At 33.5% G+C, this 16,050-nt stretch overlaps 1 protein-coding gene across 1 annotated transcript in view; it reads right to left on the bottom strand.

The window, feature by feature from the left end:
* The window catches only part of MYO3A (myosin IIIA), a 216,293-nt gene that overhangs the window by 157,431 nt on the left and 42,812 nt on the right, over positions 1-16,050 (bottom strand). Inside the window, exon 5 of the mRNA XM_052001420.1 lies at positions 2,881-2,957. Coding sequence (XP_051857380.1) covers positions 2,881-2,957 — 77 coding nt within the window. The remainder of the gene's footprint in view (positions 1-2,880; positions 2,958-16,050) is intronic.

Raw genomic sequence — 16,050 nt, 5'->3', positions numbered from 1 at the left:
TCAAATCTGATTAAGTATGTGATCTAGGACAAGTTACTTAGCTTTGAATGATTTCGGTTTCTTTATCTGTAAAATGGAGAGAATAATAGCACCTATCTCCCTTATTTTTGTGAGGATCAAATGAGATAATATTTATAAAATGCTCTTCAAATCTTAAAACTCTCTATAAAAGCTAGCTATTATAACTGTTGCTATTTCTTAGATTTTAGATACATGATAGAGTGCTGGGCTTGGAATAAGCAAGACTGAGGTAAAATCTGTCTTAGCCACTTACTATTTCTGTGACCCTGGGCAAGTGTGAATCTTTCTGAGTCTCAGTTTCCTTATTTCTTAAATGGGGAGAATAACAACCACTACCTCATAGCATTTTTGTGAGGAACAAATGTGATAATAATGTAAAGCACTATATAAATGCTAGCTATTATTATTATTATTAATTTCCAATTTATCATATATATTAAATGTTGTTGTTTCAGTGGAAACTGACTCTTTGTGACTCTATTTAGAGTTTTCTTGACAAAGATACTGGAGTGGTTTGCTATTTCTTTCTCCAGCTCATTTTATAGATGAGGAATCTGAGGCAAAAGAATTAAATGAATTGCTCAGAATCCCGCAGCTAGTAAATATCTGAGGCTGGATTTGAACTCAGGCCCTCCTGATTGCAGAGTAATTGCTCTGTCCTGTGCACTACCTAATTACCATACATATACATACATGTTTATATATGCATGTATGTATATAAACATATATGGCAATTCAACCAAATATTCAATTAATTTAAATTCTCCAAGTCTTTTCAGTAAATGCAAATTAATGCTATTATTAATTATTCCCTGATTGACAAAATGGGGACTGTTACATATTAATAAATTGCCACACATAATTAAGAGCATGTATTATTCTGGTTCAAAAAGTTTCAGTGCACTGTTCATCTGAAAGTGCATGAAAGGCATTTTTTTTCTGATACATATGAAGTCACTTTAGGCTAGATTAAGCTTATTAGTCATGGATGATGACTTTTTAATAAGATGGATGTCCATTAGTTGCATATTGTTAGATGCCCATTTTAATTATTAGCTTCTTTGAGTAATGTGAATAAAAAGCGCAAAGAGGCTCTATGCAATTTGCAATAATTCCTAAGTTCAGGAAACAAAATATTTTTTATCACAGGAACTTGGAACATGAGGAAGTGATTGGAATCATGGAGCTACAGTATATGTATATACCACAAACTGGACTAAAAGGTATTAAAGTTCAAACAAGATGACTGTGACAGAAGCTTTGATAGCTATGGTGCTAACGATGATGATGATGATTACAGTAATTCACACTTATATAAGGTACTGAAATTTTTAAAGTGCACAGAAATCAGTTGCCGAGAATAGTTACTTATAACCTATTTTTCACATTTGAGCATTCTCTGTCTCTCAGACTCATTATTAAGATGTACTTAAGGTTTTCCTGTAAAAATATGCCCATTTGGTGGAGGGGATTCTTTTAAGGATATATGCCTGTGATTTTCTATTTTCTTTCTTCAGAATTACTAGGAGGAACAGTAAAGTATTGGGCTTGAATCAGCAAGATTTCATTGTGAATCCTGACTTACACACTGACTAGCTGTGTAAACTTGGGCAAATCATTGTACCTCTCGTAATGTCTTTTGTAAAATAGGGATATAATTGTACTTGTCCCTCGGGGTTGTTGAAGATCAAATGAAATACATATAAAGTACTTTGCACATCTTAAAGTACTTCATAAAAGGTAACTAATAACAATAATAATTATACATTTTAGTTGGGCTAGTTCTTTGAAAATTATTTGAAGAGGTTCCTCATACTTTAATACAACATCTTTCACACATATCACACTACTTTTAAAACTAATGCTCATTGGATTCAAAGTCAAATCTTTTTCTAAGTATTTAATTCTTAAAGAATTTTCATTTTCTGATTGCCTATTATTAATGAATCTCTTGAAGCATTCCCTTTCTTTCAGTAAATGCTGACTAAATATAAGTTTCTTTAAAAGGTCCCAGGAGGACAATTTTTAAAAGTACATTGTCTTTACTGATGTATAGAAGTAGAAGAATTAAAGGCATTAGGAGCATTATAGTGACCATGGTGAGATGATTTGACAGAAAACTGCTTTCCCTCAGCTATTTTAGCAGTTGATATATGGCTTCCTGAAGGAAATGATATATAGGCAATGCATTAAAAGCTGAAGCCAGCCCTTAGGCAGGATAGTGAAGTGCTGGGAAATGCCATATACTCCAAAGGATAGTAGATCTTACTTTAATAAACAAAGTTTAACCAATATTTGTAACATTTTTTATTCTAAAATGGCTTAAAACACTATAAAAATGCCACTAAACAGAAATGTGTGATGCATGAGAAGAAAATACTCAACTTCTCTGTTTTTTAAAATTTCATTTTGTAGAGAAAATGAAAAACAATATGTTTGTCATATGGAAGATTTAACACCTTTAAACTGCACTGAAACTTTTGGGACACTCTGGTTATGTTTTGTGTGCATTGTCTATGTATTAAATCTCCCAAAAGAGTATAAGATCACTGAGGGAAATGGCTACTTTTTGTCTCCAGGGCTTAACACAGTTCTTGGCACATAGAAGATGCTGGAAAAAAATGCAAGGTGTTTTATTTTATTCTCAGCTATATCTTCTATACATGTATAACCCCCAAATCTAAAAAAATACCCCTAAATATTATAAATATAATAAAATTTTAAATACTTAAAGTTAATTTAATTGCTTATTTATTATAAACAATAAATTAAGGGAATTGGAAAAACTTTGCAAAGGGAAAAGAAAGAAAGAGCTGAGAAGATTTAAACATGAAACATATTTCTTGAAACTTATCTAACCTCAGGAGCCATCCAAAATGGTGTTCCTACCGATGTGTTCCGACGATGCCGAGTATTGGTTAGCTGTGCTGATACACCTGAAAGAAATGAAGGAAAACTTACACATGCTGCTGATCTGTTGTTCTCCTGCAAATCATTTTGTAGCTCTAGCTTTTCCAAGGGACCACTGGGCTTTAACATCCTGTTCAAGAGGTCTCCAGGTATCTAGTATATTTATGCTTAAAGTGTGGATATCTTGTGCAAGGATTCTATGATACATCAAAAAGTACAATAGATTTGAGTCAGGGGATCTGGGTTCAGATGCTACCTCTGCTACTACTACCTAAGTGATCTCAGATAAATGACTTTACCCTTAGGGATCTCAATTTCCTCAACTGTACAATGAATGTATCTGACTAGAAGACTTCAAAGGTCACTCCCAGCTTGAAATCCAAAAAGCATGGATCTGAAAGCTGGCTACAATTTTAACTAGCTATACAATGATGAGGCTAGCTGCTGTAAATCACAGAGGCTCCAGGTTCTATTCTGTACAGCAGCTAAAGTGATATATTTATTCCATTTCCTTATAGAACCATTGTGAGGAAAAAATGCTTGCAAATATTAAATATAAGTTGTTATCATATATATTATCAGAGATGGTCAAGAAACATATGTATCCTTCAAGGTTCAACTTGAGTATTATATCATGAAAACTTTTCAAATCATCCCTTATCCATCCATCCATCATCTTTTATTCCATTGCTGTCTCCTTCTCTCCTTCTGAAACACTCATTTTCTGTATCAAATATTTTCCTGCTTCACCTTTCATATATATTTCCTATAAACTTAATAAATCTTTATTCATTTGAACAAAAATGCAAAAATCAGAGTCTATTTATTTAGACTTCATCTGTTACTCTCAATGAATCAAAGAATCATAGATTTAGAAATAGAAAGATTCTTTTGGTCCAAAAAGCCTACTTTCCTCTTTTTACATGTAAGGAAATGGAGGCACAGAAATAGGAAGAGACTTATCTAGGAGTATATAGCTAAGTTGAAAACATAAATGAAGCTCTTTTTCTATCTTTTAAAAATATTCTAATGTGGCCTAACCATTTATTTTTCCTGTCAGAATTTCCTAATTAATATATTTTATCTTACTTTTCATGTATGAATCAACATTAAGTTACATGTGACAATCTATTTATATTCCTCAGGAGAATTTCCATTGCACTTGAACTATTTTATAATGTTTACATTTCCATGAACTTTGTGATCAATAATTTCTCACCAAATAACATTGCTGAAAGAATAATGGTGTTAAAATGATGAACCTAAAATGAGGAAATAGCTTGGGAGCACTAAAAACACAAGTCAGTCTCCCAAATGCAAGCTAGACAGGTGCACCATTTCTACTGAATTCTGGGCTTAGTTCTCTTTGCAACTATAGCATCTGTCCAAGGTACAAGAATATTGATGAACTGATTCTCAGTTTTCCTGACTACACGTCATAAATCTGTAAAATATGTGTTTTTCATCTAGTTATCTAATTTGTTTTTCCAGTATGAACATTCAGATCAATCCCTTTTACACTGCTATAGATTTGATGTGAGGAAAAGTAGAGTGTTCTAAGATTTAATGTAATAAATAATAGTAGTAATATCATTTTATCTCTAAATAAAGATATTTGTTGAAACTTACTATTTTCAAGGTATCTTTATTTTATTTCAATTCCAAGGAGGTATCTTTTAATATTTTGTTGAACACCTTAGATGAACAAATGTCTCTTCAATGACTGATTTCTTGATGTTGACATTTATCTGATCACTTAAAATAATTTCAGTAGTTGGTCTGTCAGAGTCTTGCTGTTTTAACATATTCATTTTAATGGTACACTATTTTGAAGACAGCCTTCAAATATTATATTTCATCTTAGTCAAGAATTTTTTCAATATAAAAAAGATCATTCTGCAAACCTTTCCCTCATCTCTCTGGCTATAAAGATGTGGTCTGCTTTGGATGCAAAATTATGCCAATTCTTCCAACTTCTTTATTTGACCTTCTGGGGAAACCCCTTTGAGCCATACTTTTATTTGACTTCATTTTAAAATGTATTTTGAGGTGATTTGTTGTGAGGATATCAAAAAGGGTGCGGATCCATCCCTGTAGCAGTCTGTCAATTCACTGATTACCAAGTAAAGTCAATCAGTAAATAAACATTTATTAAGCACTGTCCATGTTCCAGACACTGTGCTAAGCACTGAGGATGCAAAGAAAGACAAAAGAAAATCCTTATATTCAAGGAGCTCATAATTTAATGAAGGAGATTACAAATGAATATGTGCAAATAAGCAAAACATAGGATAGATTGGAAATGATCAATAAAGAGAAGCCACTGGAATTCAGAGGGATTAATAATGCTTTCTGTAGAAGACAAGATTTTAATTGGGACTTAAAAGAAGCCAGGAAAATCAGGAAGTGGAAATGAGAAGAGAAAGAGATAGTAAAAGTATTCAGATGGGAAATGGAATATCTTACTTAAGGAATATCAAGGAGTCTAGTAATACTAGATTGCAGGAGAAAAAAATACATATATATATATATATATATACATATACATATATATATATACACATACACATACACATACATATAATCTGTGTGTGTGTATTTGTGTGTATGTATGCAGAGGAAGAAGGTATTATAAGGTGCAAGAAGCCTGGAAAAGTGGGGATCCAGCCTACATAGGGCCTTTGAATGCCTTTGAGGAGTTCTAATACAAGTGAATCTTATTAGACCATCTAAGAATTGTCCAATTCTTTGCATCAACTACTTCTTTTCCTATTTCTTTGTCACCATCACTGCAAAAATGGAAGGAGGCCACCCAGGACTATGAGCCATTTGGTGTTTTTGCCCATTTTTATGGGGGCAGTTGGCCAAAACAATGAATCACCTTTAATCTGGTAAACCTCTCCATGATCAGCTTTGCTGGTCCACAGCCATCATATGTCTTTTTATTGCCAGATCTACATCTGAACTCTTTCCAGGTTGGCAGGACTCTTCATAACTTGTACTTCACTGACAAAGCATTTGAGAACCCAGGGTCACCTTCATATTATAAGGAGGCAGGCATTAGAGTAAGACTTTTTATGGAGGACTGAATTAAGTGTTTCCAAATTATTAACATGTTGAATTTTAAATGCTATGAGATTGTAGATATGGCGTTCTGGTTTCAGTTTTGGTAAAGATAAATTATAGCGTCTCATTAATGTGGTTTTTTTTTTTTTAGGAGACTCAAAGGAACAACAAATATTTTTTTTTTCCTGAAGAAATTCTAGTGGCATTTCTGATTATAGTGCTTAATTGCATAGCAAATTAGGTCTCTGTGAATGCTTGCTGGGAATAGGAGGGACATGATAACATACCACAATTGGCAACATTTTGGTCAAGTTTTTCATAATCTAATCAAATGTTTTAGGTATAAAAGAGAGTCAAATGCCCAAATTGGCTACACACTTGGGTCATGATTTATGCAAAACTACTTAGTCTTTCTGAGCCTCAGTTTCCTTATAAATCAAATAGGGATAGTGATCATTGCAACCTCTGCTTCATAGGATTATTACGAGAATTACATGAGATACTGTGATATATGCTGCCATAATATAAACATGAGTTATGAGAGTCAAGGTTGCTACATTTATACAAAGAAGAATATACTTTGTTGGCCAAAATTGATCTTGTAAAGGACTTCTATTCTATCTCTTGGAATGTAATTAAAACTTAGAAAGAGCAAAAATAGAAATGTGTCAATGGAAGAATAATAACACAACAGGCCAAGAACAAAAAGTGATTTAGTTTTTAAAGCTCCACACCTATTACATCATCTCTTAATAAACCAAATGGCTTATTTAATTCAAATGTTAATTATTCTGGGAGACTAAACATTTTCTAAAGCTTTTCTGAAACCTTGAATAACTTGGCTTAGTCTGATGCCTTTAAATATTTGGGATCCTATGAAATAATTACCCCAGAATGGCCACATGCCACAAAATATTTTCAAGAATGTGCATTTCATAGAAGAAAGTACAAAGTTTAGAAGCTGTCTAAATTCATATAGACATCAACTGTAATAGCTTAGAAACCTCAGCCATGCAAAATGGACAACTTTGATTGCATTAAATTAAAAGTTTCTTCACAAGCAAAATTATCAGAAACAAGAATAAAAAAGATGTGGCAAATTGGGAAAAAAATCTTTATAGTCAGTATTTCTGATAAGGGTCTCATTTCTAAAATATATAAAGAACTGTGCCAGATGTATAAGAATACACATCATTTCCCATTGATAAATGATCAAAGAATATGAAAATTTTCAGATGTTGAAATTAAAGCCATTTACAGGTATATGAAAAAATGCTTTAAATCATTATTCATTAGAGAAATTAATATTAAAACAACTCTGAAGTACTATCTCATACCTCTCAGGTTGGCTAAGATAACAGGGAAGAATAATAAATGTTGGAGGGATGTGGGAAAACTGGAACCACTAATGCATTGTTGGTAGAGTGGTGAACTGATCCAACCATTCTGGAGAGCAATCTGGAACTATGCCCAAAGGACTATAAAATTGTGCATACCTTTTGACCCAGAAGTGCCATTACTGAGTCTGTATCCCAAAGAAATCATGAAGGAGGGAAAAGGACCCATATGTACAAAAATGTTTGTAGCAGCTCTTTTTGTGGTAGCAAAGAATTGGAAAAGGAGTGGATGTCCATCAATAGGAGGATGGCTGAATGAATTGTGGTAGAAGAAGGTAATGGAATATTATTGTTATATAAAAATGATGAACAAGCTGATTACAGAAAGGCTTGGAAAGATTTATATAAACTGATGCTGAAAGAAACAAGCAGAACAGCAAGAATGTGTGATGATCAAGTATGAAAGGTTGAGTATTTCTCCATAGTTCAATGATCCAAAGCAATCCCAATAGATTTTGGATAGAAAAATGCCTTCTGCATCCAAAAAGAGAACTAAGGAGACTGAATGTAAATCAATATGTGCTATGTTCACTTCTTTTTTCTGTTTTTTAAATCTCTCCCATGGTTTTTCCCTTTTGCTCTGATTTTTCTCTCTCAACATACTTCATAAAACAATGTGTATTAAAAATAAACTAAAAAAAAAAAAAAGATACCTCAGCCATGGTTTGGTTATCTTGTGATTTTTCACAGAGGAGTCTGTCCTACTACCAGACTCCTCATTAGTAAAACAAAAAAAGCTGGATTAAGGGGCCTTGTAAGCTTTTACTAGTTCTAAATCTATAAGTCTACAATCCTGGGAAATTCCTTAAGAAAAGACAATAGGGAATAAGCTCAGGATTTGAAAGCTCTAGAGGAAGACAGTTGAGGCTGGAGGTGGAAGTGACAGAGAGAACCCAGACTAAAGGCTAAGAAAAGGAAGACAACAAAACTATATATTCTTATATTGGTAGTCGTGTATTTGCAAATGTTAATGTCCTCCTATTCCCATACACAGTGAGCTCCAAGTGGAAAAAACTCCTTTCTTCATGATTTTTTTTATCTCTTACTGTGTCTTGTAAATAATCGGTTGCTGAATAAAGGAATGGCAGAGAAAAATGAAATTGAATCCAAGAGTAGAAAGTCTAAATGCATGACAAAGTATTAGAAAGAAAACCGAACAGAAAAGAAAACTTCCAAGTTGACCATGAAATTGATATAGAATTAAATCATAATATAAATTAATGTTGTTTCAATACTATACTAAGTTATTCTGGCAGTGGTGGTGGGAAGGTTGAAGAGATAAGTAAAAATGCAACCGATTCTGGAAAAGGAGAATCTAGAGATACAATATTAACAGGAGGGATTCGGGTCTCAGCAAGCCTCAAAAGACTAGGAAAGCAACAATATCTCTTCTCTAGGTTTTCATGATTAGCCTCCCTAACCTCCACCTCTGCTGCCCCTGCTTCTCCTATCTGTCTGGGGGCTCCTTTTCAGTCTTCTTGGATGTCCCATCTTCCATATCACATCACTAACAGAGTGAGTTTGTCCCAAGGCTCTGCCCTGGGCTTTCTTTTCTTTTCTTTTTATATTATTTGACAATCTTATCAGCTGTCTTAAGTTAACCCCATTTTTATGCAGATCTTAGGAGGTATAGTCTTATATCACTAATTGTCTCTTGGGTATTTTGAATTAGATATCTCACAGAAATCACACTCTCAGAAAGTCCAAAACAGAACTTATTATCCTTATCCTCCTTTATCATCCCAGCCACCAGGACCCACATCCTCAGGATCATCTTTAACTACTTCTTCACCCTCATTCCACATAGCCAATTTCTGATGTGTGATCTTTTCTACCTTCTTGTCTTCACAAGGCCATTATATTGATATGAAACTTCATCTTCTCTCACCTGGACTAGTGTATTAATCTTTTGGTTGATCTTTCTGCCTTATTTTTCCTTATTCCAATCTTTTCCACTTAGCTGCCAAAGTGATCTTCCTGAAGTGCAGGTGTGACCATGTCATTCCCTTACTCAACAAACTCTAATAGCTCCCTATTAACTTCAGGATCAAAGATAAAATCCTCTGCCATTTAAAACCCTTCACAGCTTGATCCCATTCTATTTTTCCAGTCTTCTTACCTTTTGTCCCTTCTACATCCTGTATGATCCAGTGATATGACTTTGTTTTTTCTACTATAAGACATTCTATCTACCAAGATTTTTGATTAGTTGTTCCCTGTATCCTTGGATTGCTTTTACTTTTCACCTCCCTTTTTGGATTTCTTAGCTTCCTTTAAAACTAATCCCAGATCTCACTTTCTTCAGGAGGCCATCCAGTCTACTCAGTCTACTCTTCCTTTCCTTTCCTTTACCTCCTAGTGTCTTGCTTCCAAAATTACCTTCTATTTACATGGTGTAAACATACACACATAAGCATATGCTTGCACATACACCTACTTCTCCACACCCAATCTTGTATTAGCAATTAATTACTTTAATGTTGTCTCTCCTATTAGAATGGTAGCTCCTTGAGGTCAGGGGCCATATTTTTGCCTTCATAGCCTCAGCTCCTATCTTCTAATGAGAGCTTAATAAATGCTTGTTGATCAATTTGTGATAACATCTTTAAACAATAATTATAGCAGTGAAACAGTAAATAATTTTAACTGGCTTTATTGAGAGACTCACCAGCTTTAGAAAGTCATAACAAATGCCCAGAAGGCTAAATACTTCAAGATACTATGCATCTCAATTGCCTGTAGTGGAGGTTGTTCCATTTAAAACATTTCCTATTATAAAATGGTTTCTCCTGCTTCTTAAAAATCGGTATACAGAAATAACTTCTCAATGGAATCCATATTTTATTTTAATAACTGCTTTTTTGTCCTTGATTCATACCAGACACAGAATAGCCCTAGCCAGTGAATATTTATCTAAGCAAGAAAAAAGAATGCTTTTGTGTTTGTAATTATTAAACCATTACCTTCTCATGCTTTAACTGATCTCTGGTGGTATTTATGAGGTTTACATCAAGTTTCATCTAAGTATACTTTTCATAGTTTAAATTAAATCCATCTTCATATTTAATGTTTCCAAAATATTTTTGCACCACTAAAGTTATGTTTATTCTCTTAAAAAATCAAGAGTTAATTAAATCTCTCCCCCCAACAACAAAAAACAAACCAATATTTTGCAGCATCTCTGCAACCATGAAGAAAGGCATATGAAAGAGTCTTAAAGAATACAGAAAATATTAGATAAAAATTATGAAAAGAAATTAAAACTAAGATGCAAAAAAGAGGCACATTTGAAGGATTACTAGTTGATCTGCAAACTGTCAGATTAAAACTAGTTAAACATTAATTTTTTAGAGATACTTTCATTAAATTGAAATATAGTATCTTTAAAGTAATGTGTTTAAAAATTTCACTAAACTATCTCATCTTTTATGAATTGCCTATTAATTCAACAGAAGTTGTAGGCCTTGGTGATTTGGTTTTCAGCAATTTACTCTTTTTCAATAAAGTCAAACTTTTAAAACTTTTAAATTTAAAAAAAAAAAAAAAAAAAAAAACCAAGCAGCTCCACAGAAGTTCCTAGTTACTTTGTGGAATGACTGGTCACTTTCCTAATGGAATTATCTCTGGAAACGTTCCTTGACATAGTCATTAGGTATAAGATGCAGAGATAACATTTTGCTATAAAACTCATTTTGAAGGCAACATGATCTGAAGTATGATTCAGAGCTAAGAAATTCTAGGGACTAAGGAATATTTAAAAATCATTTTTCATTGGCAATTACTCAATGGGTCAAGTAACTGAATCCTATTATTACATTAATACTTTAAAGGACAAGAATGCTATTGGGTGAAAAATTCTCTATAGCAAAGACAGGAAAATTGAGATTTAGAGTTAATATGAATAGAAACAGAAAGTCAGGAGAAAAATAATTTGGGAATAAAAGGGAAATATGTTAATTAATAGGATAAGAGTCTAAAGAGAAACATGGATGCAACTTGAAGGGAAAAAAGTCTGAAGGAAAGGAAATCAAGGCTTATGGAAAAAATTTATGGAGAATATAGTAGATGGGAAATATCAAAAGACCATAAGTAAATAACTCATTTGGTCTCTTATTAAGTGATATAATGATGGATAATGACTTCTTTGATGACCACCAACTTAGCTCATCCTATGTTAAGATGGCCTTTGGGTTTGAGATTTCTGTAGAGATTTCTCAAGCCCACAGTTTGAAACACCTAATAATTTTTGGAGAGACTCCAGAAGCCCCTAATCTGGTTCAGTAGTTTTAGGATACCTTAATAAATTTTGTATTGTACCCTCCCAGGAGAGAATCCTGGAGCTCCTCAGGTTAGGCCAATTAAATTGGGTGATCCTTTTCAATTAACACAAGTAAAAATTGAAAATAGACCATTTTGTTGCACTGACATTCCATACAAATGAAAGTAGAATTATAAAGTTCTAGGATTTTAGGTTTAGTAGAAACTTTGGAGGACATATAAGTCAATATAGTATAAGGCAATGGAAAGGATGTTGAATTTTTAAAGGTTTGATCTGAATTCCAATCTCAGCTTTTTCTATATTACCCTGTATATGACTTCATTTTTCTGGGACTCAGTGTTTACCTTATGTTTAAAGTGAGCAAGTTGGTCTTGATGACCTCTAAGATTCTTTCTAGCTCCAAGTTGAAGATCCTAAAAATATTTTTCCTTCTATAGGATGAGAAAGATGAGATTAAAAGTTAGGTGAATAAATCAAGTTAGCAATCTTTGAAGACTTTGTAAGAGAGGTAATAGACCAGGGTACCATTCTTTAAGTAACACAAAACATCTTGGGACAAAAACTGGGTATTAGAGGTATCTTTTTATCAAAAAAGAAGAGGCTTTGGTCTTAATTTTTAATATTTCCTTGTTTGTGTTTTTCCATCCTTATCTACCTTGCCTTCTAGGACTTATTATTTTGTTTATGTCATGGTCTAAGAAGGCAGCGTGATTCAAATCTTGTTAAAGCTTACTGTCTAGCCCTTTCTGCCTCCTGAACCATGCTTTCTAAGCATTGACTCTGACTCTGATAGTTCTTCATGACATCGCAGTGTTGCCTATCTCCCAACTTTCCTCCCAACCACTCTTTGTATTATTTTTGCCACAAATTGGAGGTCATTTCCATTATATAAATTCAAATTCAACAGACTTATTAAATGTAGTTTGCACTTTACTGAGTTAAACCATGTTCATATTACTAATATCAAATGTCAAGTTCTTACATGGTTAACTCTGTGAGAGAGATGTATGTTTCTCCACCTATAAATGAAGTTGCAAAAATACTTGGTTGAACTTTAGTTCTTTTGCCCATCTCCATAAACCCATACCATTGCATATGGTCTGACGTGACCAATTTTGATATGGATTTTGTCTGAATGCATTCAAATTGTGTTTGGAATTCTTGATGTGTTGCTCAGAGTATTAGTAAAAGCTACAGTGAACAAACTCCACTCAGCAGAAAGGAAACAACCATCAGACCTGCCAGCCTTTCCCCACTATGATCTATTCCATATACATTTGTGACATTTACTTTGACTCTAATGCTAAAAGCTTTCTGAGATCAGTAGCATGTCTTATTTTAGCACAGTGTCCAGGGGGATTTGCTATTAAAGGCAGAATTATCCTAGAGTATTAACCTTCGATGTAGTGACAAGTGTTTAAACCTGAATAAATGTACTGATTCATCATCTGCCTAGGGGGTGACTGTTAGGGAGAGTAGAAATTAAAACATGGACTCACTCTAGTCCAACTTAACCGAGTTAAGAGCACACATTAATCATACTGGACCTCTCATATCTCGAACACTAAGCCTCAGGGTACCAATCTAAACACTGTGCTTGGCTTGCATCCATCTTTTCATATGGGGCTATGATTTTAGCTGTCATATTTTAATACTAGTTGGTTGCCAAAAAGGTGAAAATTCTCCTGAGGTCTTAATACAATTCTTAAAATAACTAACTGCCTGAGGAACCTTGGAAAGACATTTGCTACCAATCCTCTGGGCCATTGAAAATTATCTCACTCAACATTTTAAAGACATGAGATAAGACTTCCATAAAAGAGAATGAGAAGAGAATTAGATGTGAGGTCAGAGAAATATGGCTTTGAATCTCAAATCTGCCACTTACTCCCCACCTGTGTGACTTAACAACACATGGCCTTACTTTCTTCAGGTAATAATTTCATCATCATCACCATCATCATCGTGGCATTTATATAATATCTATGGTGTGCTAAGCACTTTAAAAATATCTCATTCAATCCTCACAAAAGCCTTGGGAGGTAGGTGCTATCATCTCTATTTTACAATCTGGTAAACTAAGGCAGATAGAAGCTAAGTGACTTGCCCATGGTCACACACTTAAACTTAGTTTTTCTTTGCTCTACATCCAATACTTTGTCCACTGAGATCTTATCTAGCTTCCCTCCTAGCTTTAAATCAAACATCTTCTTAATTACAAATAATGCTTTTTAGGTTTCAAAGATCACTTTTCTTTCAATCTTCCTTGATGGAAATATTTCTCAAATGTGTTTAACACTTAGTAAATGACCGTGGCAAATGTGCCTTAATCATTTATTGATTAGTGTGGCAGAAGTTGCATATTTAAGAAGTTCATCTGAATTTGTATCGATCACTTGGCCACATAATGAAACTTACTTTCCTGAATAAATTCCTGATGAATATTAACTTCTTTCTGATCAAATGTCTATCTTTTATATAAATGGAGAAGAGATTGTAAATAATACTTGTGTCTTTATATATATATATATATATATACATATATATATATATAATAGAGGAAATCCCAGACTCATAATCCAAAATCCCAAGATAACCTAGGAAGCATTTATAGATAGTTAACTGAAAGAGTAGATGATTTGTCTAGGATTAGAGGAAAGATTTAAATCCAGATCTTCCTAGTTGCAGGCTGTCACTCAATCTATTCTGCCAAGTTTGCCCTAGGTCATATAGAAAGTATGATTGGAATAAATAATTCTTGAAGCCTATTCCAATGCTCTTTTCAAAATATTATATTTACTTGCAGTTTAGGCCTCCTGATGCTTTACCTTCTGTATTTTTAAAATAAGAGAATATTAACATTGTACTTCTAAAATTCGTTATTCAGTATAAGGAAAATATCCTCTGAAAGTTAGGGCGTATAATGAGTCAATGTTGTTACTGGAAGGAGAGTCTGAGCTGTCCGATGAGTTCCTAATATTTAAGTCATGAGGCATAGAAGTGGGAGAGAGCATAAAAAGTAAATTTTCACATTCATAAGAAAATAGTCACATCTTGTGATTTACAAAACTACTTTTCCACGAGACTGCCTCATTTTACTGGTGACACTATTTGAGATCTAGGTCTGGAATCAAGAAGACCTGAGTTCAAATTGAGCCTTGGACATTTTCTAGCTATGTGACCTGAAGAAACTAATTTAAGCTCAGTTTGTCTCACATCTTCATCTGTAAAATAGGGTTAATAAAAGCACCTGCCTTGCAGGATTCTTGTGAGAATCAAATGAGGTAATATCTAGCAAGTGTCTGACACAAAGTAGGCACTGTATAAATGCTAGTTGTTTATTATCATCATTATTGTTATTGTTATATTTTAGTTTCTTCCTTAGGTTTACACTGATTTATAGAATCCTGACATTTCATTACCATTTGGGCTGCCACTTCACATAAACAGAGGCAGCCTGACATGGTGGATGGAAGATTGGCACTGAGCTGAGGATACAAAAAGAAACAAAAGACAGTGCCTCCCTCAAGAAGCTTGCAATCTATTGAGGCACACTAGCAATGAATGCAGTGCAGCGCTTGAGAGTTAGGAACATAGTTCTAATTCTACCTTTTAATGCTCCAGGCTACTCTCTACCATTCAAATTACAGTGAAACTGTTGTGGTTTGTCCTTTGTTCTTGAAGAAGACCATAACCTTAAGGAGGTGATGACATCACATGCAAGTGAACTGAATTCACTTGCACAGCAAGGTCACCTGCCTCACTTTCCCTTCCAGAGCCATCTGGGTCCAGAGGCAAGATACAAATCAAGATGACTGGAGTGAAGGGAGATTTTATACCAAGAGTTCCTAACGCTAATGAAACCAAATTTGGACCAAGAATAAATTAACATAAAGCTCTTTATAATGTTATGTCATCACCTATGTAGATTAAAACAACAATAATGTGATAATATATTCAAGCACAAAAATAAGATATGCATTAAAACACTTCATTAGAAATATATGGAATTAAATGAAAGTGATCAAATTTCCAAAATTTTACAAAATACATAAATTGATATAACAGAATAGAACTACAAATAGTTATTTGAAAAAATGAAAGATCACTTTAAAAAATGCAAAGTACTCCAATTAATAGAATAGAAATTTAAAACGAATAAAACTAAGCAAGTTATCAAGAAACTACCAAAAAAAATGAAGTAGACATACAACCCTAAATGCTACCAAATGTTTAAAGAGCCACCAAAACTGAGATTACAAGAATTGTAAGATTAGAGAAAAAATTCTACCAAAGTCTTTTTATCAGATAAATCTAACATTAATGCCAAATCAAGGAATGACAAAGCAAAGAAAACCAATATCACTAATATAATAA

This window comes from Antechinus flavipes, chromosome 5, assembly GCF_016432865.1.
Source record: "Antechinus flavipes isolate AdamAnt ecotype Samford, QLD, Australia chromosome 5, AdamAnt_v2, whole genome shotgun sequence".
Classification (NCBI taxonomy): Eukaryota; Metazoa; Chordata; class Mammalia; order Dasyuromorphia; family Dasyuridae; genus Antechinus; species Antechinus flavipes.
The sequence above is the reverse complement of the archived record's forward strand: the minus strand, read 5'-3'. Positions and strand labels throughout refer to the sequence as shown.